The 26518-nt window shown below is 48.7% G+C and overlaps 1 protein-coding gene and 2 long non-coding RNA genes across 4 annotated transcripts in view; 2 read left to right on the plus strand and 1 right to left on the minus strand.

The window, feature by feature from the left end:
* Window positions 1-13948: 13948 nt before the first annotated feature.
* On the plus strand, window positions 13949-17475 carry LOC135452211 (uncharacterized). Of its 2 annotated transcripts, XR_010441558.1 has the most exons (5): window positions 13949-14025; window positions 14135-14225; window positions 14319-14607; window positions 15083-15737; window positions 17428-17475. It is a non-coding gene; the product is annotated as an uncharacterized LOC135452211 (long non-coding RNA). The 2 variants fall into 2 exon arrangements; XR_010441557.1 differs by lacking the exon at window positions 17428-17475 and having other exon boundaries at window positions 15083-15984.
* Window positions 17476-19357: 1882 nt separating this feature from the next.
* LOC135452252 (uncharacterized) lies at window positions 19358-21588 on the minus strand. Its single transcript, XR_010441561.1, has 3 exons — window positions 21381-21588; window positions 20958-21058; window positions 19358-20201 (listed from the first exon to the last, which is right to left on the minus strand). It is a non-coding gene; the product is annotated as an uncharacterized LOC135452252 (long non-coding RNA).
* Window positions 21589-21803: 215 nt separating this feature from the next.
* Window positions 21804-26518, plus strand: part of PIAS1 (protein inhibitor of activated STAT 1) — a 68737-nt gene continuing 64022 nt past the window's right edge. The window contains exon 1 of the mRNA XM_064722383.1: window positions 21804-21836. Within this exon, the coding sequence (XP_064578453.1) occupies window positions 21813-21836 (24 nt within the window). The 5' untranslated portion in view covers window positions 21804-21812. The remainder of the gene's footprint in view (window positions 21837-26518) is intronic.

Consider the following 26518-nt stretch of genomic DNA (forward strand, 5'->3'; position numbering starts at 1 on the left):
CCATCCCAGCCCGGCCGGTTCCGCTGCTCGTTCCCTTATCCCGTCCCCAAATCAGAGCTTTGGCCACGAGGATGCCGCGGACGCTGCGCCAAAGCCCCGCCGGAGCCAAGGTAAATAAACCCCGCTGTCCCTGCCCTCCATCCCCAGGAGCGATCCGTGCCCGGGAGGCTGCACCGGCTGTCACAGCCCCAGCATTTCCCTGGGGATGCATCCCCGCGGGATCTGCTCCATCACCTTCCCAAGGTGTCCTCTGGGCTTCCTCCTCCCCTCCCAGACCAAAGCTTTTGGGGCTTTTTCCCAGCACAGCCCTGCTGTGACCCTTTGGGGGTGATCCCGTGGTCCCACAGGGGTGCTGGCAGGATCCTGCCCACCCTGGATGGGTTTGTCCAGGGTCTGAGCAGCACCTGGAGGGTTCAGGTGTGACCAAAATGATCCCGTGGTCCCACAGGGATGCCGGCACATTCATTCCCAGGATCCTGCCCACCCTGGGTGGGTTTGTTCAGGGTCTGAGCAGCACCTGGAGGGTTCAGGTGTGACCAAAACCATCCCATGGTCCCACAGGGATGCCGGCACATTCATTCCCAGGATCCTGCCCACCCTGGGTGGGTTTGTTCAGGGTCTGAGCAGCACCTGGAGGGTTCAGGTGTGACCAAAATGATCCCGTGGTCCCACAGGGATGCCGACACATTCATTCCCAGGATCCTGCCCACCCTGGGTGGGTTTGTCCAGGGTCTGAGCAGCACCTGGAGGGTTCAGGTGTGACCAAAACGATCCCATGAGCTGTTGGCTGCCTGTAAATCCAAAAGATCTTTCTTGGGGAAATAATCCCAGCTGTTTCAGGCTCTGCCTGAGGACAAGGTGATGTTTAGTCCTGGCCTGGCTGGAGGTCCCTCCTGCCTTCTCTTCATTTTTTTGGGAAATCCATTTAATTTGAGTGATGATAAGTCTGGCCGGTGTCCTTTGGGCTGAAATCCAGCATTTTAGGGGTGAGTGTGAGCAGGACAGCAAGGAGCTGTGCATAAACAGGGGTGTCCAAGTGTGAGGAGAGGTGGGTTTAATTAAATTGATTGAATTTTGGGTGCTAATGAGGCTTTTTGTGTGTTGCTCTGTTGCGAGAAGGGAGTGAGCAGGGCAGCTCTCCTTGCTTACAGAACTACTTTTAATTCACGTAACAAAGTGAACCAAATGATTTTCCTGGAAACTTAAACCACATTTTCCTGGGGTTTTTCTGCCCCTCAAAAGCCAACAATCCCTCTGTTTGATCTCTTTTCTGAGTCTTACAAAGTTATGGGATCTGCTCCTTTTGGAGGGATTGTTTTGGAGATCTTGCACCTCAAGACTCAATCATAAGATTCTGCATCTTTTTTGATGTTTTTTTGGAGATCTCCAGGCTGAGCAGCTCCATCTCCTCCCCCTGCCCTCACAAGGGGGTGTTTCATTCCCCTCACCTTTGCAGTCCCCTCCCAGTTCTCAGGACCCTCCTGCAGGTGAGGATGAGTGGGGCAGGATCCCCTTCCCGACCCCCGGCATGGTGGGCAGTGCTGCACAACTCCTGCCCCAAAGGAAAACCCCCTGGCAGAGGCCGGGAGCCCTTTTTGGGGATCCTCTGGAGCTGCCCTGGCTCTGGGGCTCAGCCTTGGGCTGCAAGGGCTGTGAGTGTCCCCTTGCCAAGTCTCGCACGTTTTAATTCGCTCCTTTCCCAGGCATTCCTGCGTTTACGGCTCTGCTCAGCCCGCATGCCAAGCTCCCTCCAGAGGGTCCCCACACGCCATAACCAGTGTGGGCTCCCTGGGGGAACCCGATGTGCTGTGCCCTGGAAGGTTTCCACCTGGGCAGGGGCTTCAGGCTGGATTTTGTGGGAATCTGGAAGCTGGCAGGAGCCGCGTCTCTGGGGTTCTGTCTGGAGCTGGGGCTGTTACTCTGCTGCCTTGTGTTCAGGTGGGATGGACCTGGGAACGTGCTAATTGTGTAAAAATGGAAGAGAAAGGGGGGGAAAAGGAGAAACCTGGGGGAAAATGGATTTTAGTGATGCCTGCACCACGTCGGGGAGCACATTTGGAGCTGGTTACCCTCTGCAGCACGCGGCCAAGGCAAACACCGCCAGCCCAGCCAGCTTTGGCTGCGTGCTTGCCATAAACCCTTGCAAGGGCATCCAGACTAGCACAGCCCTGGAGCCACTTCCAGGATTAGGCCTTACTCCCTCGAAAAATAAACCTTGGCAGGAGCTCCGTTCTCCCCAATAAAAATTCCGTTTTCACAGCTCCAATCAAGTTTTCCAGAGCCGTGGTCCAAACGAGAAACTGCGCACAGAATCCCTGACCCGGGAGAAGGAGATGGAGCCCTGCATTTAGGGCTGTGCCAGGCTGGAAATCTCCAAAGTTCTGGGTGTCCCAGCCATGGCAGAGCCCCGGAGTGTCCCAGGAAATCTGTCCTGGCACAGCAAAGCTCTGCCACGGCCAAATCCCTGCTGCCAGGTGGGTGAGGCTGCTCTGCAGGGAGAGCTGGCATTGCCCAGCCTGGAGAGGAGAAGAGAAGGTTCTGGAATATCTCAGAGCTCCTTGTAGGGCCTGAAGGGGCTCCAGGAGAGCTGGAGAGGGACTGGGGACGAGGGATGGAGGGACAGGACACAGGGAATGGCTTCCAAATGGAAAATGGGAAATTTGGGTGGGTTTTGGGAAGGAATTGTTCCCTGGGAGGGTGGGCAGGGGCTGGGATGGAATTCTCAGAGAGGCTGGGGCTGCCCCTGGATGTTCCCAGGCCAGGCTGGACAGGGCTTGGAGCAGCCTGGGATGGTGGAAGGAGTCCCTGCCCATGGAAGAGGACAATTCCAGAATTCCATGATTCCATGAACTCGTCCATTGGGCCTGTCTGTGAAAGGAGGATCCACGCCACGCTTGATCTCCGTGTCTGAAGATGCTCAGGAACAAAAATCCCAGGTGAGGTTGGGGCTGGAATGCTCCATTGGGCTCCCAGCTGTGGCAGCACGCTGGATTCCGTGGCACCAGGGGTCACAGAACACCTTTTATGGAGCTCTTGGCAGGAGAACAACGTGTTAAAATAACAGATGTGGCAAATCACAACCACGTTCTGAGAGCTCGCTGCAGCTCGGGTGTGTGAAAACAATGGGCTGGGTTTAAATTGCTTTGGGTTTTTTGGGTTTTTTTCCCCAAGAAAACCTCCATGGGTAAAGAAATGGTTGAAAGAAGGGGAAAAAGGCTGAAAGTGCAGGTGGGGGTTTGCCTAAAGGAGCTGAGATGGGAAGGAGGGTTGAGCCTTGGAGAGCTCCTTGGTGCCTGCAGTGAGATTTTCCTTCGGAGGCCGCTGAGTTCCGGGGATGGATCCCAAGGGAATGAGGAAACCCAGTGTCCCCATGAGCAACCGTCCCTCTGGGACACCCCTGTGGGAATGTGGCACTGCCTGAGGCTGGGAATGCAGGATGTGGCTGGGGGTGTGGGTTCTGTCACATCTGTCAGAGCTGGGGCTGTGATCCTCTGCTCATGGGGCAGGTTCCTTTATCTCTGCCACAACCTCCAGGAGATCTCTTCTGTTAATGGGCTATTAATTATTAATTATCTTCTGTTCATGGCCAGTGAGTGTCCCTGCACGGCTGATCCAATCCCAGCATCCCATGGGGAGATGCTCCGCCCAGGGGAGGAGCCAAGCATTCCTGCCTGGGTACAATCTGAGGTTTGGGACACCTCAGCAGCCTTTGCCCGCTGCATTCCCAGAGAAAGACCAGGCCCATCTAAACCATCACTGGAATTTCAGAGGAAAACTCCCCCCTTGTGCAGGATCCTGCTGCAGCAGAGCCACAGCTGGCACTGCAGGAGGGCTGAGCCCCCATGGGATGGGGCTGGGACACCCCCCTGACACACAGGGGGCTGTCCTGACTCTAGCAGTGTTGGTTTGTATTACTGAATTTTTAATTTTAATTGTTAATTTTTTTTTTTAAATTTTAATTTTTAATTTTAATTGTCATTTTTATTTTAAATTTTAATTTTTAATTTTAACTTTAAATTTTGGTTTCTAATTTTTATTTTTCTTAATGAAGAACTGCTATTCCCGCTCCCAAATCTTCGCCCGAGAGCCCCTTAATTTCAAAATTACAATAATTCAGAGGGAGTGAGTTTACATTTTCCATTTCAGGGGAGGCTCCTGCCCTCCTGAGCAGACACCTGTCCTTCCAAACCACGACAGGCACTGGGGACATGGCTGGGTTGGTGCCTGGACCGTTCTTGGAGGGATTTTCCAGCCTGGTGATTCCCTGACGGTCCCTTCTGCAGAACCTGCAGCTTTGGATGAGCTGGGAGCACAGCAGGGAATACCCGGGGCTGTATCCGTGTTTTCCCGTGGCTGTATCCGTGTTTTCCCGGGGCTGTATCCGTGTTTTCCCAGGGGTTTATCCGTGTTTTCCCGTGGCTGTATCCGTGTTTTCCCAGGGGTTTATCCGTGTTTTCCCGGGGCTGTATCCGTGTTTTCCCGTGGCTGTATCCGTGTTTTCCCGTGGCTGTATCCGTGTTTTCCCAGGGGTTTATCCGTGTTTTCCCGGGGCTGTATCCGTGTTTTCCCGTGGCTGTATCCGTGTTTTCCCAGGGGTTTATCCGTGTTTTCCCGTGGCTGTATCCGTGTTTTCCCGGGGCTGTATCCGTGTTTTCCCAGGGGTATATCCGTGTTTTCCCGTGGCTGTATCCGTGTTTTCCCGGGGCTGTATCCGTGTTTTCCCGGGGCTGTATCCGTGTTTTCCCAGGGGTTTATCCGTGTTTTCCCGTGGCTGTATCCGTGTTTTCCCGGGGCTGTATCCGTGTTTTCCCAGGGGTATATCCGTGTTTTCCCGTGGCTGTATCCGTGTTTTCCCGGGGCGGTATCCGTGTTTTCCCGGGGCTGTATCTGTGTTTCCCAGGGCTGTATCCGTATTTTCCCAGGGGTATATCCGTGTTTTCCCGTGGCTGTATCCGTGTTTTCCCAGGGTGTATCCGTGTTTTCCCGGGCTGTATCCGTGTTTTCCAGGTATATCCGTGTTTTCCTGTGGCTGTATCCGTGTTTTCCCAGGGGTATATCCGTGTTTTCCCAGGGGTTTATCCGTGTTTTCCCGGACCGGTGGCTGTATCCGTGTTTTCCCGTGGGTATCCGTGTTTTCCCGGGGCTGTATCCGTGTTTTCCCAGGGGCTGTATCCGTGTTTTCCCGTGGCTGTATCCGTGTTTTCCCGGGGCTGTATCCGTGTTTTCCCGTGGCTGTATCCGTGTTTTCCCGTGGCTGTATCCGTGTTTTCCCGGGGCTGTATCCGTGTTTTCCCGGGGTTTTCTGGGATGGGCTGGCTCTGCAGCTCCTCAGAGGGGCTGGGACCAGCAGCACTGTGGATTTTCCCGCAGGCCCCTCCCGGGGGAGCAGAGCAGAAGGGACAGGCTGTGCCTGCCCGGCTGATAAAGAGGAACAAACTCAACCGAGCACCACCAAACCCCTCTGTTTGTCACGGGACGTGGCGTCCTGAGCACCTCAAACCAGACCCAGCCCTTTACACCATGGCAATAGTGGGATATTGCTGGGGGTTGGGTGCTTTTTTGGTTTCAAACCCTTTTTTTTAATTTCAACCCTTTTTTTAAAAAAATTTAAACCCAATTTTTTTTTTTGTTTTAAACCCCTTTCCTGGCCATCACTTCACAGCTGATTTTTACTTGGACATATGGGAACATCCCTGGTACAGCAGGTCCGTCATAACCCCAGTTCCCAGGGGGGAATTTGGCCTCCAGTCTGCTCCAGGATGTGCCATTAATCCATAATTTATTGTTTGGGAGAGCCCAGATGTGAGCACAGGAGCAGCCACTCCACAGCAATTTTGGCCAAGAGGTGCCAATTATTTCCTGGTATCATTTGAAAGAATTTTGGGTCCCCAGACGGGAGAAAACTGCAGGACATCTTCATTGGGAAGGGGAAAAGCAGTGCTAACAGTCTGTCTTTATTAGCAGAGAAAAGAAAGATATTTTAGCTAAAGGCTTCCAACTCGAAAAAAAAAAAAAAAAGGAAAAAAAAAAGGAAAATTCAGCTGAAAGAGAGAAGTCGCTGTTTTGAAAGAGTTCACTGGGTGGAGACATCAAACAGAAAGGATCTTGTGTAATTCTGCTTTTTTGGTCTAATGCTAAATTCACCCCTTTATTCCTTGGCTTTCCCACAGGGAGCTGGCTGAGGAGCGCTCAGGGAAAAGCTGAATTTTGGAATTTTGGAGAGGCTGGGAGCATGTGGCATCTCCCAGGATCAGCCCCAGCCTCTGCTGTCTCTAATTTTTGCCCAGACATCTGATATTCCCGAGCTCTTCCCACCCTCCCAGGCCTCTGCAAGTGTTAAGTATTTTTTTTGCATCCAGCAAATGGAACAATAAGGGAGGACTTAATTTTCCCATCTGTCAACTCATCCCGAACAAATTGTACGTCTTCCTCTTCGGAGTGAAATCTCAGCTAAATTAAAACATTTACTGTTCATTTTCATGTAGCAGAGGTTCTGCAGGAAATTCTGTCATCACATTTGGGTTGGTTTCTCTTTTCATTTTTTTTTTTTAATTTTATTTTTCTTTTTTTTAAATGTGTCACAAATGACGGATGGTTTGGTTCTGGAGCTTGGGTGGTGGCTCTGTCGGAGGTATCCAGCCTGGAATTGTGCTGCCCCAGAGTAATGCTGGGCAGGTTGAAGCCAGAATTATCATGGAATTCTGGAAGGATTGGGGCTGGAGGGACCTTAAATCCCAGCTCCCCTGTCCCAGGGTGCTCCAGCCTGGCCTTGGGCACTGCCAGGGATCCGGGGGCAGCCTCAGCTGCTCTGGGAAGGGGCATTTTGGGTGGCACAAGGGCGTTTTGGTTCCCAAGGGGGGTTTTGGATGTCCCAAGGGCATTTGGTGTCCCAAGAGGTTTTGGGTGTCCCAAGAGGGTTTTGGGTGTCCCAAGAGGGGTTTTGGGTGTCCCAAGGGGCATTTTGGGTGGCACAAGAGGGGTTTTGGGTGTCCCAAGGGGCGTTTTGGGTGTCCCAAGGGGCATTTTGGGTGTCCCAAGGGGGTTTTGGGTGTCCCAAGGGGCATTTTGGGTGTCCCAAGGGGGGTTTTGGGTGTCCCAAGGGGCATTTTGGGTGGCACAAGAGGGGTTTTGGGTGTCCCAAGGGGCATTTTGGGTGTCCCAAGAGGCATTTTGGGTGCAGGAACCCCCTTTCCTCTCACAGTTTTATTTCCTTGCAGATGCTGTCTGTCTGTCTGTCCTCCCCCCGGCCTGTCCCTCCTGCTGTCCCAATGTCACCCAGCTGGCCGCCTCAGATAAGGGCTCCCGGGGCAGATAAGAAGTTCCTCCCCTTCTCCTCCCTCTCCTGGAGCAGCAGCAAATGGTGAGGCCGAGCTTTCTCTGCCCTTAAACACCCAGGAAAGTGAAACCAATCCCACCCCCTCCCAGGCTCTGGGAAAAACATTTGTGAACGCAAGTCTTTGGTGAGAGAAGTGAAATAATAACAACAAAAAAAAAGTTGGTTTCCCTTCTCCTGAGCAGCCCCAAGCCACCCCTGAGGTTCCAGGGCAGGGTTACCTGGAGCAAACCCTGCTCTGTGATGTGGCAAGGACACACCCTGCAGGACACAGGTAGGAATTTGGCTCCGGAGCTGTTTTTATGGGAAAACAAAAGGGTTTCTGTGACAGGGCAGAACCAGCGCCAGCTCCAGGCTGTGAACTCTCCCCAGCCCGTGGGAAATGAAGGATGTCCCTCACAAGGTCCCCCCAAACAGCAGCAGCTTTTCCCACCCTTCCCAATCAGCTTGAGAGCAAGGTGGTGGCAAATCCCAGGAAACTGGGAGAATTTCAGGGCAAATCAATGATTTCTCCCTGTGTCCTGGTGCTCGTCCCTCAGTGAGGCATTCCCAGGGAGCATCCATGGGTGCAGGAGGAGCAGGAATCCGGCTGGGATGTTCAGAGGAGCTGTGGGAATGCCCCACGCTGATCATGGTGCCTTGGGCAGGCTGGGCAGAGCTCCAGAACAAAGCAGGGATTCATTCCCAGCATCTCCTCCATGGATGCACCTTGGGCAGCACCAGAGCCCAGCCAGGGCTGCACCCAAGATGAACCAAAATGGCCCCAAAATGCACGAGGGGCACGGGCTCTGTCCCTGGGATCAGCTCTGCTCCATTTGCACCTTGCAGTTCATTGTCCCATCCCAGCTTAGCCCAGGCAGTCCCACCCTGCTTGTTTTTCTCTCTGCAGCCCACGGGGTTTGTGCTCTGGGCTGAGATTTGGGGCATTTGTGCTTGGTGCCAGCTGGGGCAGGGATTGTTTTGTGTCCCTGCTCTGTGCACAGAGCTCAGCAACGCTGAATGTGAAGCCCAGACCCTCAAACTAAAGCAGCACAGAATGTGAAAAATAGAAAATCCAAACCTGAGGAGGGGCAGAGGCAGCTCTGGGGCAGATGAGGGTCAGGAATTTGGGGTTTGCTGCAGCAGGGTGGGTGCTGGTGTCAGAACGGGGATGTTGTGGCGCTGCATCCCCGGCTAGGCCAGGGCTGGGCCCGCGGCCCTCAGAGAGCGAGAGCTCACGGCAGGAAGGGGCAGCAAAGGCTCTGTGGGATCTCAGCCCCTCAGGACTGAGGTGTCACCGAGAGCACCCTTGGGGGGCTCGGGAGTCCTGGAATGTTCCAGAAGTGTCTGGTGGCTGGACTTTGATCCTACACAGGAGACGACACCTGTATGAGGACAGGAGGGTTTCACCGGGGTGAATGGTGAAGGGATTGGTTAATTAGAGAGTGAGACACAGGGTTTAGGATTTCTGTACAGGGGGGTTTAGAGAAGTAAGATGGAGGAATTGGGGCGTGTCCTGTCCTTCTTCTTCTTCTTCTTCTCCTCCATCTTCTGTGGTGATGGTGGCACTTTGGGATTGGTCATTACTGAAAGTGCACCGGACAATAAGAATAAAAGGTATTGGGGAAAAATGATAAATATTGTACACGTAACCATGGGTATAAAGATAGGTGACCGCCCGGAGGGCAGGGAGTGTGCTCATGGCTGGCTGCTGAGCAGAGCTCTGTCGGGCTGAGAGAAAATCTTTTAGATAAACAATTAATAAACATAAAGACCGAAAGAAGAACTGAAGCCTCTTCTCGTCCTTCGATACGCGGCTGCCCCAAGGCCACCCCGGGCCTTTCCAGGCCCTCCAAACAGCCGAAAACCGGACAAGGCTCCGCAGAGTTTGGGTCGGAGCTGCAGACAAAAGGCTCCTTGTGGCCAGGGCTGACAATGACACATAAAGAGGAACCTGTTGATCTAGGGGAGGAACGGAGGATTATGGAGACATCACATGGGGAGGAAAAGACCTTGGCTGTTTGTCCGGCTGTCAGTCTGGCCCTTCCTTAAAGCACTTTGCTTAAATTAAATCTATTTAAAAAAAAATTAAAATCTAAAGTACAAAAAACTCTTAAAACTTTAACCCTATAAACTAAAACTTCAACGCCAAATTTACTGTAAAAACCTTAAAAAAACCTTCTAAACTTAAATATTAAAAATATAAATTTATAACTTCAAATAAAAACATTTAAAATTTAAAATAAAACCACATGAAACTAAATAAAAATATTAAATTAAAAAGTTAAAATATAATAAATTAAACAACTACAAAAATAAAGAAAAATGAAAATACAATGCTATATAAATATGATATATAGTAAAAGTATAAATACATAAATATTATATAACTATATGTAATTAATATTTAATAATAATGTAATTATAATAATATGTGAATAGTACATAATTATAAAAATTTATTCTATTTTAATTTATAATAGATATAATTTTTCTATATTTGCATATATCTATATATCATAGCATAATTAGGTAATAATATGTAATTATGCAATATACATATGTAATATGTGCATATATTTAACATATGTATGCATATATATTATATATATGCATATATTATACATATGTATGTATATATTTATATGCATTTTGCAATATTTTATACATTATACAATATATGCATGTATATTATATGTTCATATATAATACATATATAAATACATATATATAATATATACATATTGTATATATACATATATATATTGTATAAGTATATATTATATGTTCATATATAATACATATATAAATACATGCAATATACATAATTATGTAATAATGATGATGTAATTATAATAATATATAAAGAATACATAATTATAAAAATTTGTTGTAGTTTAATTTATGATATATATAATATTTCTATATTTACATATATTTATATATCATAACATAAATAAGTAAAAAGCCTTAGACTATGATATAAATATAACATCAGAACTTAGGCTGTAACCTCTAACAGGAGCTGCTGAGGTTTTTCCTCAGCAGAGGGATCTGCTCCTCGCTGGCCCCAAAGGGGGGAGGAATCAGGACAAGGATCCGTGTTTGCACAGCCCTGGGATGGCAGCAGCACGGCTCAGCCCCGCTGTCTGCCCATAAATCCAGGACACAAAGAAAAGCGGGAACAAACCGCCCGTAACTCAGCAAAGTTCCTGGAAGGAGCCCAAAAGCCGTGTCTAATGCTAATAATAAGCGTATTTCCCAAAGGTAACATTCGATTTCTCTCCCAAACGAAGCATGTTTGAAGCTCTGCCTGGCTGGGGTTGTACAGGAGATTAACGGGGGTGCTTTAATGTGTGGCTGGGTTTGTAAAGCCTCCAGCCAGCTCTGGAGGAACTGCCCCAGCCCTGACAAGAGCCACAAAACCCTTCCCAGATCTCGTGGTGTTTTTCACAGCAAGCCTGGAGAAAAGCAGGGCAGGGCTCTGGGTTTGTGGCACGCACATCTGGCCGGTGCAGAGCAGAAATATTTGTGCTGAGCATCGATGGGCTGCCCAAAATGACCTCCAGAGCCGGCAGAGCACCGTGGATTCCTCAAAAATCCATCCCAGCCCATTATGCGCTGGAATGCATCCGAGTGCACCGGGGAGAGCGATGGAAACGGGGGGGATTTGGGATAAATCAGGGTTTGGGGGGGGGGGAAATCACAACAGAATGCTTTCCTTGGTTTATTTATTTCTCTTTATTTATTTCTCTTTATTTATTTCTCTTTCCAGCTGGGGGAGGGGAGGTGAGCCCCAAAGGGAGAGGGGCCCTGGCTGCCCCGGGAGCGTTTGCAATCAATGCAGATAATGCACTCGGAAGTGCTCTCTCCTCTCTCCTTCGCTGGTTTTCCAGTAAACGGCTGGGCACAGCTTCCCAGGGATAATGGCAGAGCTGCGCCTGTGCCAGCAAGGATCGACTTCCAAATCCAAAAAGGAGAGTGCAGTTCCTTGGGATGGTTTGGTCTGGGAGCTCCCTCGGGGTTCCACCTCTCCTTCCTGTGGAACAGAGCGTTCCTCCCTTCCCTGGAGTTTATCCCAAAGACACAACAAACCCAAACATCCTCCTCCTCCTCCTCCTCCTCCTCCTGCTGGAAGTGCCTGCTCAGGGAGGTCTGGAATCCTCAGCCTCCAGAATCCTGGAATGGTTTGGCTTGGAAAGCTCTCCTCGTCATCCCAGGTGTCCAAGGAATTCTGGATGTGGCACTCAGGTGATGAGGTGGGGATGGGCACAGCTGGGACTCGATGGCCTTGGAGGGCTTTTCCAGGATTCTGGAATTCCTGCTCACCAGGAGCAGCTCTATTTATGTGATTTGGGAGGGTAATTTTTGGGACTTGATGACCTTGGAGGGCTTTTCCTGCCTCAGGGATTCTGGAATTCCTGCTCACCAACCAGAGCCCTTTTCCAAGCCCTGCTCTTCCTTCTCCCTTTGCCATCCTGATTTTCCACCCTGGCTGTGGGTGATGCATTCCCAGAACAGCTGGATTAGGCCTAGGGTTCAATTAGTTAGCCTCATTAAAAGTATAAAATAATAATTCCTCATTAAAAATATAAACTAATAATTCTTTGCTCAAAATGTAAACTAATAATTCCTCGCTCCAAGTTGGTTTGCCATGGACAGCCCCACCAGGGATTTAGTGCCTGATACTGGAGTGGGGGCTCAGATTTTCTTTTAATATTATTTTTAACTGGAGGGTAATTTTGGAGGGTAATTTTTGGGACTTGGTGACCTTGGAGGGCTTTTCCAGCCTCAGGGATTCTGGAATTCCTGCTCACCAACCAGAGCCCTTTTCCAAGCCCTGCTCTTCCTTCTCCCTTTGCCATCCTGATTTTCCACCCTGGCTGTGGTGGATTAGGCCTAGGGTCCAGTCAATCTCATTAAAAGTTAAAATTATTACACTAATAATTCCTCATTAAAAATATAAACTAATAGTTCCTCATTCAGAATATAAACTAAGAATTCCTTGTTCCAGGTTGGTTTTCCATGGCCAGCCCCACCAGGGATTTAGTGCCTGACACTGGAGCTGGGGCTCAGCTTTTTTTTAAATCCTATTTTTTATCTGGAGGCAGCTCTATTTACCCGTGCTTTGGGAGGGTAATTTAATGGGTAAATATAATCTTTATTAATATTTTCTTTGTTAACTCATTGATGTTGGTAAAGAGCTTTGAAGATGAAAGCGCCGCGCGCAATAAATATTAACGTTATTCCAACTTATTTGAATGTTGCCAGCATTCCAGCTCCAGCATCTTTCATCCAAGAATCTCAAAGTGCTTTTCCAAATGTTAATTAATTTCCTCTCAGCGGTCCAGGGAGACACCTTTTATCGGCAGCATCTTCCTTTCCCTGAGGAGCCGTTCCGAGCGCATCTCACCCCACGGGTTTGGGCAAACTCGGGGAATGTGGCGGGAGATTTTTGGGATGGATCCAAGAATTCCCGCCTCCCGTTTTCCCAGCCCTGCTGCCTGACAGCATTCCCTTCCTGGGAGTGACACTCAGCTCCTTTATTGGTGGCTCTTGGGAGAAATAAAACCAGACCAGGATCACAGGCCCCACCCAGGGCAGGGGAGGAAATGGAACTCTTCCAAATCAGGATGATCCCAATCAGGAATCCAGGAATTTTCCAGGATTTTTGATGTGCAGGAGGAAATCTTGATGGGATGTTGAGTCAGAATCTTGTAATTCTTGCTTAAAAGACCATTAAAATGGAAATATTTTCTGAAATGCAGCACACGGGAAGATCTGAGCTGAAGGAAATTAAATTCTTCCAAATCAGGATGATCCCAATCAGGAATCCAGGAATTTTCCAGGATTTTTGATGGGAAGGAGGAAATAATAGGATCTTGAGTCAGAGCCTTGTAATTCTTATTTGAAAGACCATTAAAATGGAAATATTTTCTGAAATGCAGCATAGGTGAGGATGTGAGCTGAAGGAAATGAAACTTTTCCAAATCAGGATGATCCCAATCAGGAATCCAGGAATTTTTCAGGATTTTTCATGTGCACGAGGAAATCTTGATGGGATGTTGAGTCAGAATCTTGCAATTCTTGTTTGAAAGACCATTAAAATGGAAATATTTTCTCAGGTGAAGATCTGAGCTGAAGGAAATGAAACTTTTCCAAATCAGGATGATCCCAATCAGGAATCCACCAATTTCCAGGATTTTTGATATTTCATTTTTTGTTTTTTTTTCAGGAGGAAATCTTGATGGGGTTTTGAGTCAGAATCTTGTAATCCTTATTGGAAAGACCATTAACATGGAAATATTTTCTGAAATGCAGCATAGGTGAGGATGTGAGCTGAAGGAAATGAAACTTTTCCAAATCAGGATGGTCCCAGTAAGGGATCCACCAATTTCCAGGATTTTTGATATTTCATTTTTTGATTTTTCAGGAGGAAATCTTGATGGGGTTTTGAGTCAGAATCTTGTAATTCTTGCTTAAAAGACCATTAAAATGGAAATATTTTCTGAAATGCAGCACAGGTGAGGATCTGAGCTGAAGGAAATGAAACTTTTCCAAATCAGGATGATCCCAATCAGGAATCCACCAATTTCCAGGATTTTTGACATTTCATTTTTTGTTTTTTTTCAGGAGGAAATCTTGATGGGGTTTTGAGTCAGAATCTTGTAATTCTTGTTTGAAAGACCATAAAAATGGAAATATTTTCTCAGGTGAAGATCTGAGCTGAAGGAAATGAAACTCTTCCAAATCAGGATGATCCCAGTAAGGGATCCACCAATTTCCAGGATTTTTGATATTTCATTTTTTGTTTTTTTTCAGGAGGAAATCTTGGTGGAATGATGAGTCAGAATCTTGTAATCCTGATTGGAAAGACCATTAACATGGAAATATTTTCTGAAATGCAGCACAGGTGAGGATCTGAGCTGAAGGAAATGAAATTTGTCCAAATCACAATCATCACAGCCAGGAGTCCATCAATTTTCAGGATTTTTGATTTTTTCAGGAGGAAATCTTGACGGGATGTTGAGTCAGACTCTCGTAATTCTTACTTAAAAGATGATTAAAATGGAAATATTTTCTGAAATGCAGCACAGGTGAGGATCTGAGCTGCAGAGCAAATGCTGCAGGTGAAACTTGCCCTGAAAATCCCTCCCCAGTCCAGAGGTGAGTGAGTGATGAGCCAAAAAAAGAGGATTTCGAGACAATGTGACTCCAGCAGGCCATGAGAACAATGAGAAGCTCAAAAATAGCACTATTGACTGGTGGAAAAACAACATACATATAATTTTCAGGTAATTACTGCAGCATAATTAGCTGGGTTGTTTTCACATGAGCCATCTGAAATGAGCTCTGCTTGCTGCTGGAGCTCAGCTTTATTTGCAGCATTCCCATGACTCAGGGGATGCTGGAAGAGGAGGGATTGGGTGGAAAATGAAGATTTTTCTCCTAGCTGAGCCCATCTTTATCCTGAGTTTATCCCGCTTTTTAGGCAAAAAAAAAAAAAAGGAAATTTGGAGCAAAATCTACTCTGTAGGAATTCCTTGTGTGGTCCATAATGGGAATTATAGGACAGGAAAGAGACTCAAATTGAACAGGCCTTTTTCTAGATCACTCTCTGGGAAAAATGATGATAAATTCAGATTATATGAAAATATCAGCATTTTATGTGCACTGTGTGAGTGGAGGGATGGGGGAGCATCCCAAGGACTCGCTCTCCAAGTTCTGGAAAACGTGATTTATTTTTATTTCTTTGTTTTATTGCCACAGGCTTTGCTTATTAAGAATCATTTACTATCTGTGGAAACAACTTCTGACTTAAGCAGTGGGGCCTTAAAAAATCACTTTTAATTGGAATGAGAGAGTTCCTCCCAGTGCAACCCTGGGTCTGTTGGTGCTGGAAGTCTGGAGAGTGCAATTAAAAGCCTCCCTCACCTCTGTGATGATATCTTGGAAATACATGCAGCTTTCTGGAGTTTTTCTCCTCATGTTTGAATAGTTTTTTGGCCAATTTGAATCTTCTGGAGGATCTGATGTTTTAAGTTTTGCCTGGCTTTGAATTTCTCAGCTGCCCAGGACCTGCTGTGGTTGCTTTTTACTCTTTCTTCTCGTGCTGCGTCCACAAATTATGAAAATGGGTGCTAATGACAAAAAAAAAAAAAAATAATCCCCATCGTGATTCATGGAAATGGAATTTTGTTGACAAAAAAAGGGGGATTTAACTTGGCCAAAGGAAATGCTTTTCCAACTGGAGATGAATATCTCAGGAATGACCATTTCTTCTCAGAGACAGAACTATTCCAGTTTTCATTTCAGAAAAAAACCAGAATAGAATAATGCAAATAAAGACCTGGAGAAAAGCAAGCAGGCCCACCCGAAAGGGGCAGTTTTTCCAGGCAAAGAAGTCCCAAAAAGTGAATTTTGGGTGAGTGAAACGAAGGTGGGGAGGATGCTGGGGCAGGAAACGCCGTCACCTCCCCTGGGCTGGCCACACCTCGTCCCAGTGCAGACCAGCAGCTCCCAAAATCCTGGAATGGCCGGGCTTGGAGGGCACCTCAGAGCTGTCCCCAGATCTGCTCCTGAGTCCCCAGGTGTCCCCAGACCCTGTCCAGGTGTCCCTTAGAGCCCCAAAACCCCATTCCAAAAGTCCCCTGCCCTGGTCCTGGTGTCCCTCACCCTGTCCCTGGCATCCCTCAGTGTCCCCAGCCCTGGTCCTGGCGTCTCTGGGTGTCCCCAGCCCTGTCCCCAACACTCCCAGGTGTCCCCAAACCCTGTCCAGGTGTCCCTTAGAGCCCCAAAACCCCATTCCCAAGGTCCCCAGGTGTCCCCAGCCCTGGTCCTGGTGTCCCTCACCCTGCTCCTGAGGTCCTCAGATATCCCCAGACCCTGTCCAGGTGTCCCTTAGAGCCCCTCACCCCCATTCCCAAGGTCCCCAGGTGTCCCCAGACCCTGTCCAGGTGTCCCTTAGAGCCCCAAAACTCCATTCCAAAGGTCCCCAGGTGCCCCCAGCCCTGGTCCTGGTGTCCCTCACCCTGTCCCTGGCGTCCCTCAGTGTCCCCAGCCCTGGTCCTGATGTCCCTCAGTGTCCCCAGCCCTGGTCCTGATGACCCCACGTGTCCACAGTCCTGGTCCTGGCATCTCTGGGTGTCCCCAACCCTGTCCCCAACATTCCCAGGTGTCCCCAAACCCTGTCCAGGTGTCCCTTAGAGCCCCAAAACCCCATTCCAAAAGTCCCCAGGTGTCCCCAGACCCTGTCCAGGTGTCCCTTAGAGCCCCTCAACCCCATTCCCAAGGTCCCCAGGTGTCCCCAGACCCTGTCCAGGTGTCCCTCACCCTGTCCCTGGCGTCCCTCAGTGTCCCCAGCCCTGGTCCTGATGACCCCACGTGTCCACAGTCCTGGTCCTGGCGTCTCTGGATGTCCCTCACCCTGTCCCCAACATTCCCTGGTGTCCCCAAACCCTGTCCAGGTGTCCCTCACCCTGTCCCCGATGTCCCCAGGTGTTGCCAGTGCTGCTTTGGATGTCCCCAGGTGTCCCCAAACCCTGTCCAGGTGTCCCCAACACTGTCCCCAGGTGTCCCCCCCTCATCTGCAGGCAGGTGACCCAAACCAGTACAGACATGGACGAGGGACTGGGGGATACTGGGAGCTCCTCCCACCCCAAGATCATCCCGAGAATGCAAATCCTGGGCAAGAAGGGGCTGATTGTTGTGGCCACGGCCATTGTCCTGCAGCTGCAGGGCCCTGTGGGGCTGGGGAGTGACAGGGACCGGGCTGGGAATTCTGTCACTCTGGGCTGGGAATAGAGGCTGGGAATTCTGTCACTCCGGGGTGGGAATGTAGGTGGGAATTCTGTCATTCCAGACTGGGAATTCTGTCATCCTGGGCTGGGAATAGAGGCTGGGAATTCTGTCACTCCGGGGTGGGAATTCTGTCACTCTGAGCTGGGAATGCAGGTGGGAATTCTGTCATTCCAGGCTGGGAATACACCTGGGAATTCTGTCATTTCAGGATGGGAATACAGGCTGGGAATTCTGTCATTCCAGGCTGGGAATAGAGGCTGGGAATTCTGTCATTCTGGGCTCGGAATTTATGGCTGGGAATTCTGTCATTCCAGGCTGGGAACACACCTGGGAATTCTGTCATTTCAGGATGGGAATACAGGTGGGAATTCTATCATACTGGGCTCGGAATATAGCTGGGAATTCTGTCATTCCAAGCTGGAAATAGAGGCTGGGAATTCTGTCATTTCAGGATGGGAATTCTGTCATTCCAGACTGGGAATAAGGGCTGGGAATTCTGTCACTCTGGGCTGAGAATGCAGGTGGGAATTCTGTCATACTGGGCTGGGAATACAGCTGGGAATTCTGTCACTCCAGGCTGGAAATACAGGTGGGAATTTTGTCATTCCAGGCTGGGAATATGGGCTGGGAATTCTGTCATTTCAGGATGGGAATACAGGTGGGAATCCTGTCATTCCAGGCTGGGAATGTGGGCTGGGAATTCTGTCACTCCAAGCTGGGAATTCACTCATTCTAGGCTGGGAATACAGCTGGGAATTCTGTCACTCCAGGCCAGGAATACAATCTGAGTGTGCAGGGCAGTCCCAGGATGAGGTGAGAAATGTGAATTTCTGTAAATGTTTGCAGGAATTTGTGCAAAGCCACGGCGGGGCATGAACGGAGTGGTGTGAGCAGAGCCTGGATCCGGATGGGAGGAGGGAAAAGGCAGGGAAATGGGAAATGAGGGATGTGTCACCCCGTGGCACCGCTCACACTGTCATTAACAATGACACAAACTCATTTGCATGTGCTTTCCATAGCGCCACTGCTGGGGTGACATCCCCAGACGCTCCAGGATCCCTGAATTCAGGTCTGAGTCCCCCTCCAGGAGTTTTCCCCACAGGAAAATTTCCTTTCTAAGCAGCAGCCCCCGACTGGGCCCAGCCTGGGAGAGGGTGGAAACACAATATGATATAATTTGCTCTGATATTGCTCTTGGATGTGGGTTTGGGGAGATGTTTGTGCCAGCCCTCTCCACACCAACTTCCTGCTCAGCGCAAGGAGCCACGTGTGTTGTTATAAAGTAAAAAATGGGTTTATTGTATCAGATATTCCATTGTCTTCTCGTGCAGCCAAGTAATTTTCACTGAAATATTCCTCTTTCTGTCCCTCAGAAAAAGGGTATTTCACACTTTTCATGCCTGCAACAACCTCAGCAATAAAGGGATTTTAAGGGCTTGGTTGTGTTTTCTATCAAGGAATAGTAACTGAGAGTCTCTCATTAAATCAGTTTTATTCAGGGTCAGAAATGCCCCTATATTACTTTAAAGCAAAGAGTAAATTTGGATTATTAGGCAAAAAGGGAAAACTCTTGGATACTGGGACTAATGAAAACAATATGTTCAGAGAAAAAAATGCATATCTTTAAAAAATATTATTGTGTCTGGACATGGCTTTGAGCATGTGAGTTATGTGACACGATACATTTTTGGGGAAGTTACAGAAGAGGAAAAGAAAAGAAATGGGGGAGTAGGAGACAGATTCTCAAGTTATTTATTTTACTGTGATACGGCCAAAAGGGGGAAATGCAACTTGGGAAAATTAGGAATTGAAAACAACAGAATTTTGGAGGGTTTGAGGGAAATCTTGATCTTTCATCTTCTCTCCCTACAGAGGTTAAAAATCAAAAAAAATACCATAGCTTTAGCTCAGAAGGAGGATTGTTTTGGGGCCGTTCTCCCCTACTCCAGTTGCACCCCAGTATTTCCTTTTGGAAACGGGGAGAAAAGGAAAGATTTAATTTTCTGACAGATCTGAGTGCTGCCATCACTGCCACAGCTGGAGCCACCGAGAGCACCTCTGGAAATGACTGCGTGTTGACAAAGGCTTTTTTTGGCAACAAACCATCATCTGAGCCTCGGGAGCAGAGAGGAACAAAATTTCACTACATGTAAATAATAGCCTAAAAATAGAAGCGCAGATTGTTTTTCTCATTAAGTTCCTTCTCCATCCTCCAGTCTATTCTGCACTGAAAAGGGAGTGACTATCAAAAAGCCCAAACTGCAAAAAAATGAAGAGCCTGGGTGAGGTTTGGCTGTAAAAACACTGGCAGGACCATTTTAAACCTGATTTTCTGTATCCCCTTTTTTAGTTCTCTTCCTTATTTTAATGCAGCCGAAGCCATTCTGGGGCTGCTTTATTTCAAGTGAGTTTTGAGAGAGGCCGCTGTGGTTTATGGCCACGTGTCAAGTTTGATAGTGGTGTGCCATGATTTAGCAAAACACTTGAAGCACATGTCCACATCCCACTGAATTTGGTAGGAAGTGAAGAAGCAGAGGAAAAGCTGTTTGGCTGTGCAGCAGCCTCATTCAGGGGGAAAAAAAATACAGAAGTGATTCAAATAAACCAAGGATTTGTCTCCACACAATTACAGAGCTTTAAGGCCAAATTCTTTCAACTTGATGTGAGCTCGTTGATCATACTAGATCACGATTATGACATGTGTGTAATAATTTCAAATAATTTCAAATGGAAGGGTTCTGCACTGGGCTGCCTCAGACCACTGAAATAGACGGGCTAATTATGGGAGCCGTGGGCGTGCTGGAGTCATCTGACTTTTATATTTTTTTTAGCAATCTCACCGAGCACCCTGCCCCCTCCCCAAACAGCATTTCAGACTTGGAGAGAAATCTTCATTACACGCAGGATTATCGGAGTGCTGCTCATCAGCCTCCTCTAATTGCTGCTCGTTTTCCGAGGGCTTCGTTTGAACGTGGCACAACTCCAGGAGAGCAGTGGCCATCCGTGGAGCTGGGATGAGGAAAGAGGGGTGGCAGCCAGGAGTTCCCCCGAATTTATGCCAGGCTGGAGAAGATTTCTGGGTGAAACGCTTGGAAATGAAAAGTTTGGAAAGAGAGATGAGTTTGCTTTGTATCCGGACTTCATATATCCTTACCATAAACAGGATGCCATCAAAAAGCTGCTTATGGAGCACATATTTGTATATATGCTCATATCTTTATTTATATATGTTCATATAATTTATATATGTTCTTTTTCTAGGTTAAGTATATGTGACCTGTCCACCTTGGTCAAAATCCACAGTTTTGTCCTGGATTGATGGGATGTGACACATCCTGACACCATTCCATTGTCATCCCTATTTACTAGGGATGTCAGGACTTCATATAATAAACAGCATTGTATCAGTTTTCTGTAGAACTTCATATAAATATTCTTACCAATAAACAGCATTGTATCAAAAAGCTCCTTAACCACATTTGACACCTCTCTCCCATTCTTCCCTTAACACAAACTACCTAATTTTAAATCCTGGGTAACCCTCTGAGTCAAATTTTTTAAATTTAAATTCTGTAATTACCACTTGTGGTTATCTTACCCCAGGTTCCCTGAATGCGTTATTTGAATCTAAAGAGTTGGGACATTAAAGCTTTATTTTATTTTCAGTGCCCATAATTTAAGTGCTTTCTGAATGTAGGATGAGGGATTTTATGGCAGCTATGGAAAAATAGGAAATTTTGTTTTCTTTGTTCTGTTCTGTGCATTAAGGTGAAGGCCAAGGAGAGAAATTGTCATGGTGATATATTTACAGAATAACACACAGGTAGAAAGAAGCTGAATCAACCTATAGTGGCTTAAATACTAATATTTGATCCACCCAAATTCACAACTGATGCTGTCATCTTGCCAGGCAGAATTTTGGTAGATATTTCCCCCTCTGTCTTGCTGTTGGAAGAGCACAAATTTTATTCAAAATTGACATGAAATGAGCGTATTTGGATCCCAACTGTCTGCTCTTTGGGACTCCTAAAACACCTGTAGTGCTGTTCCTCGGTAACAGGAAAACCCGGGAGAACTCACGGTAATTCCTGAACTTCTCCGAACTAGCCCAGGGAAATAAAAATTATAATTCCCTGAAATAAAACTTGTAATTCCCCGAAGTAAAGCTCATCATTTCCCGCTTGGCGCAGACCAGGAGCCGGAGGTTCCGCCGGCGCCCGCTGAGGTACCCCGGCCCCATCCCCTTCCACTCCTAAAGGTCTGAAACCTGCGGATTGAGTAGCAGGAAGCGGAGTTCCAAATCCCACTTTAATCAATTTATTTATTACTGCAGGAAGGCGCATCCCCCGCTCCCCTGTGGCGATCCGCGGGGCTGAGGGGAGCCGGGGCGCCCGGAGGGACCCGCGCCCCTCACGGAGCGCGCAGCGGGGCCGGCAGCACCGCGGGGGCCGCGCCGCGCACGGCGAAACTTTACGGGCAGGGCGGCGGCCCCACGGCGTCCCGGGGCGGCTGGGGAGCCGCAGCGAGAGCCCGGCGGGTGCGGCGGCCCCGGCCGAGGGCTCCGAGCGGCGGGGCCGGCCCGGCCGAGGAGGCACAAAATGGCGCCGCGATTCAAACGCTGCGCGCTGCGGGCGGGCGGGGCGGCGGGGGGGGGCGGTGTCCCGGCGGGGTTCACTGCGCCTGCGCGCAGAGTCGCAAGATGGCGGACAGTGCGGAACTAAAGGTAAAGCGCAGCTCCGGGTCCCCCCGCGGCGCCGCCGGGGCCGCGGCCGAGACCGGCCCGGGGCGAGACGAGCCCCGCCGGGGCGGCCGCGGCGGAGCGCCGCCGGCAGCGAGGGCTGAGGGGCGGGGTGGGTGGGGAGCGGAGCGCGGAGCTGCCTCCCCTCGCCGCCCCCCCTCGCCGGCCGCGCTCCGCCGGGCGGCCCCGCCGGCAGCCGGGGCAGCGCGGGCGGCTCCGCTCGGCGCCCGCCGGGTCGGGCCGCGCCGCCGCGGGCGGAGGGCGGCGGCCGGGGGAGCCCCCGCGGGGGGCGGCGCGGCCGCTGCCGGGGCGGGGGACGGAGCCCCGGGCGCCCCGCGAAGTTTGCAGGGGAGTCCGGCGGGAGCGACCCCCGGCAGCGGCGGCGCCCGCGGTGACAGCGGGGGCAGCGCGCCGGGGAGGCCGGCTCGCCGCCCCTCCGGTAAATAAAGAACGTCACAAGCAGATGTGGAGGAGTTCCGCGGTGTTGAGCTGGCGGCCGTCCCTGTCATCCTGCGGAACGCGTGGAAACGGGGCGCTCCGAGCGCCCCGCAGCCCGGCCGCCGCTGCCCGGGCCGGGGTCGCCGCGTTTGGGGCGGTTCTGGAGGATTTTTGGGGGGGTTTTGAGCGCTCACCCGCGGGGCAGGAGCGGGAGGAGCTCTGGCGAACGCGGAACTTCGCGTTTCAACCGCGCAGGAGAATCCGCAGGTTTGAGGAAGAGCAGCGTGGATGGAGGGTGGTTGGGGTGAGCATCCGCCCCGAAAGCCGGGGAGAGCACCCCCCGAAACTTTGCGGGCGCTCCGAGGCCGTGCGTGGGTGCAGACTGAGCCCTGCACTCCCTGCAGGGTGCTCGAAGTTGCAGAGTTTCCTCGCAGTTGTCACAGGGTCCGTGTTCACCAGGAGGGCTCCTGCCTCTGGAAGTTCGCAGTGAGCGGCACGAATCAGGTGGATGTGAAATGTGTGCGGGCACGGGCGTGTGAAACGCGTAGCATAAACTACGGAATATGTCAAGTATGACTAAGGAGATATTTTGTCTTTCCCCTGAGGTTTGGTAGATCTCAGTTTTCTGTGTATCAAAGGTATCGTGCACTTTCGTTTTTAGATGCTCAAGGAGCTGTCAGCAGGTGAAGAAATATCAAATCTTGGGTGTGTTCTGGCTGGTGTGGGTCAGGAGCCTTCAGATCCTCCTTTAAATCCTCCTCTGGCCTCTGTTTTTCTGGCTGTCCTCAGACCACATTGTATTGCTCGAGCTGTGGAGTCCTTAAGCCTTTTTTCTTTTCAAACTCTGCTTCCCACATAACGAGATCAAAGGGTTAAGATGTGATTCCAGTGCTCAACTTTTTGTTAATTTCAGCGTGGCAAATGGAATAGAGTGTTTGGGTAAGTAACCGAGGGAGTTTCGTGGTGCACAGCAGCCAGCTTGGCTTTATGTGATGCCTTTATTAGCAAGAGGGACTCAAAAGGAGTTCAAAGAGATGGGAGATAGGGAATAAAGTCATTCCAAACCTCTTTATTGATCACTGGTAGAAATCTCCTTCTTGAGAACCAGCAGAGAAAAACCAGAGTTTTTTTTTGAATTTATGTTTCCTAAAGTGCTGTTGCCTCAGGGATGTGGAGGGTAAATACCAAAGTTAGTATTTTATTGTCAGTTCAGTTTTCTGCTCGGGTTATGACTGGAGTGGTCAGGGATGGGAGGATGACTCTCGGTGAAAAAATCCCCAGAAAACATGCTTTTAAGTTCTTTTTTTTGGGAGTTGAAAGGTAGCTAAGGGAGGGTTCGTGATTAAGACTCTGCTCTTTGAAGAATGACCAGTGAATTCCTTTAATTATTTTCTTAGGTAAAGCCTTGTACGATTTTCCTCTGATTAATTAGCAAATGGAATTGATTTCAGGTTTAGTGACCTTTCAAAACTAAAATCAACTGTAATACTTGGGCTGGGAGTATGCAGCAAAATTCTTTTGCCTGGCCAGAAGAAGTTTGTCAGGAAAACTTACTCAAGTTTCTAAAAGTTTGTTGCCTTCCTGTGCAGAGAGCCCCGGGGCTGTGTGTGGGGAGCATGTGGAAATTGGGGAATGTGATATGATGGGTGCTATTGCCAAAGGAAAATTAAAGTTCTTGCTCCCTCCAGAAAAGCAGTGGTCAGTCTTAACTTGCCACAATTTCTCATGGAGTTTTAATCATGAAATTGCCTTTCCTGTCATCTATTTTCTTACCACAAGCAAGAGCCTTTCAGCCTTTTTTTTGCCCCCATTTGGGATTGTTTGTTCTGTGGGGGAAAAAAAAAAATAATCAGATAAGATGAAACAGAACTTTGCAGATCCCAGCCTTGCGAGGTTCCTGAATTTCTGGGTGCTCAGGAAGGTTGGGGTAAATTGAAGCAGTGTGTTTCCCTTTTTGCTGCTGAAATAAGGGAACTGCAAAGTTTGTTTTTGTGCAGGGTTCTCCCTCACTCCATAGGCTGAGGCGTATGTGAATTTTCCTGATCTTAATTACTATTCCTGTCTAATTGCACCCAGACTCTAATTTATCTCAAGGTAAGCTATTTAAAGCTCTTTCTAATTGGAAGGAGTATACTTGAGTGATTAAATCTTTCCTTCAATATTTCTTACATCTCTTTAAATTGGTTATTAGATTGTTGTGATCTTTGCCTTCCACTCCAGCATTTTGGAAATCATTACACAGTTTGCAATAATCAATTCAATTAAGCACGGATCAAAGAATGAAAAAGAAAAGCTTATGTTCAAGTATTGTCATTCTTGATACTGTCCTAAGAAGCTGGTTTGGAAAGCACATGCTGGGAGGTTTTCTCCTTTGTTCTCTCTCCTTTTAAGAAAGTGCCTTTGGGGATTGAAGAGATCCCTGGTGTGTTTCTTGTTAGACATAATTTATACTTTAAAAAAAAAAAAAAAAAGTGAGCCAAGAGTTTGAATGAAAATTCATCACAGCATTTGCACACAATGGTGAGGAACACAAACCACTTAGAAATATTCTCAGCTGGGAAATCCCCCTGCCTGAAATCCAGGGAGGCACTTTGGGGATAACAGTGACAAATGGACCTGTGGAATTGCATCCCTAATTTTAATAAACATAATCTACCTGTTTCAGTGTTCAATTAGAATTTTACACTTCTGCATTACGAGCTCTTCCTGCTTAATCCTTTTATAAGTTGCTGAGGTTGTGTGTTGCTGAGATTAAAGTAAATATAATCCACTTTTCATTGTTATCTGAGCCCTTGGATTACGTTTGCTCATGCTCTAATTTGGTGTGTGCCAGCACAATTGTATTTTTCACTGCCTTTTGGGCTGGGTATCTTTTTTTTTTTTTGAGCTTTAGGTCATCATCACTGGGGTTGCAGATATCAGAGGGATAAAATTGGCAGCTGAACTGTGCAAGCCTCAATCCATAATCCTTTTTTATTGCCAAGAAACCCCAGATTGTTGCATGCACGTAAATACAGTGCCAGAGAAGTTTGGGTAAAAGATCCTGGGAGGATCTCTGGCTCTGTGCAAGTCAAATTCACTTGAGAAGGAAGCCACCAGCATTTTATAGTAGTTATTTTCAATACATTTACAGCAGTTTTTCTTTTGGTTATAAAGGTATTTATAGTTAGAAGCAGGTAGGAGATGCACCAGAAGAATGTTGCTGCGGGGAGGAGAAGTGCGGCGGGGTGTGTGCTCAGGAGTTTGGTGAGAATATTGATGGTCAGGCCCACAAAATGAACATTTAACAGCAGCCATGGAGCAGGGCTGGGAGCTGGGACGCCTCTGACCCCGAGGTTATCCATGGGGATGGAGCCTGAGTGCTGTGGGTCAGAGCCCAGCGAGGGCAGCTCGTCCTAATGCGCTCGGCACGGCGGGATGGGGTTCCTGGAACCCCCTCAGGGAAAGCAGCCCCTCAGCAGTTCCTGCAGGGCCATCAGAGTGAGAACCAAACCAGGCCCTCGGGCTCCTGAGGCTCCAGTGCTCCCTGGAATTGTTCTGAGGTACCCCAGCCCTGGCCTTTCTCTGGAGCATCTCCTGGAATTCCTGTTTGTCCTAAAGCTCAGGGTGAGGTGAGAGCTGACCCTTTAGAGCATCTGCTGGAATTCCTGTTTGTCCTAAAGCTTGGGGTAAGGTGAGGGCTGACCCTTTAGAGCATCTGCTGGAATTCCTGTTTGTCCTAAAGCTTAGGGTGAGGGTGGTTCTGACCCTTTAGAGCATCTCCTGGAATTCTTGTTTGTCCTAAAGCTTAGGGTGAGTTTGAAGCTGACCCTTTAGAGCATCTCCTGGAATTCCTGTTTGTCCTAAAGCTTGGGGTAAGGTGAGGGCTGACCCTCTACATCATCTGCTGGAATTCCTGTTTGTCCTAAAGCTTAGGGTGAGTTGGGGGCTGACCCTCTGGAGCATCCTCTGGCATTCCTGTTTGTCCTAAAGCTTAGGGTGAGGTGGGGGCTGACCCTTCAGAGCATCTCCTGCAATTCCTGTTTGTCCTAAAGCTGGGGTGAGGTGAGGGCTGACCCTTTAGAGTATCTCCTGCAATTCCTGTTTGTCCTAAAGCTAGGGTGAGGTGAGGGCTGACCCTTTAGAGCATCTGCTGGAATTCCTGTTTGTCCTAAAGCTTAGGGGGGTTCTGACCCTTTAGAGCATCTCCTGGAATTCCTGTTTGTCCTAAAGCTGGGGGTGACCTGGGG

The sequence above is a fragment of the Zonotrichia leucophrys genome, chromosome 10 (assembly GCF_028769735.1).
Source record: "Zonotrichia leucophrys gambelii isolate GWCS_2022_RI chromosome 10, RI_Zleu_2.0, whole genome shotgun sequence".
NCBI lineage: Eukaryota > Metazoa > Chordata > Aves > Passeriformes > Passerellidae > Zonotrichia > Zonotrichia leucophrys.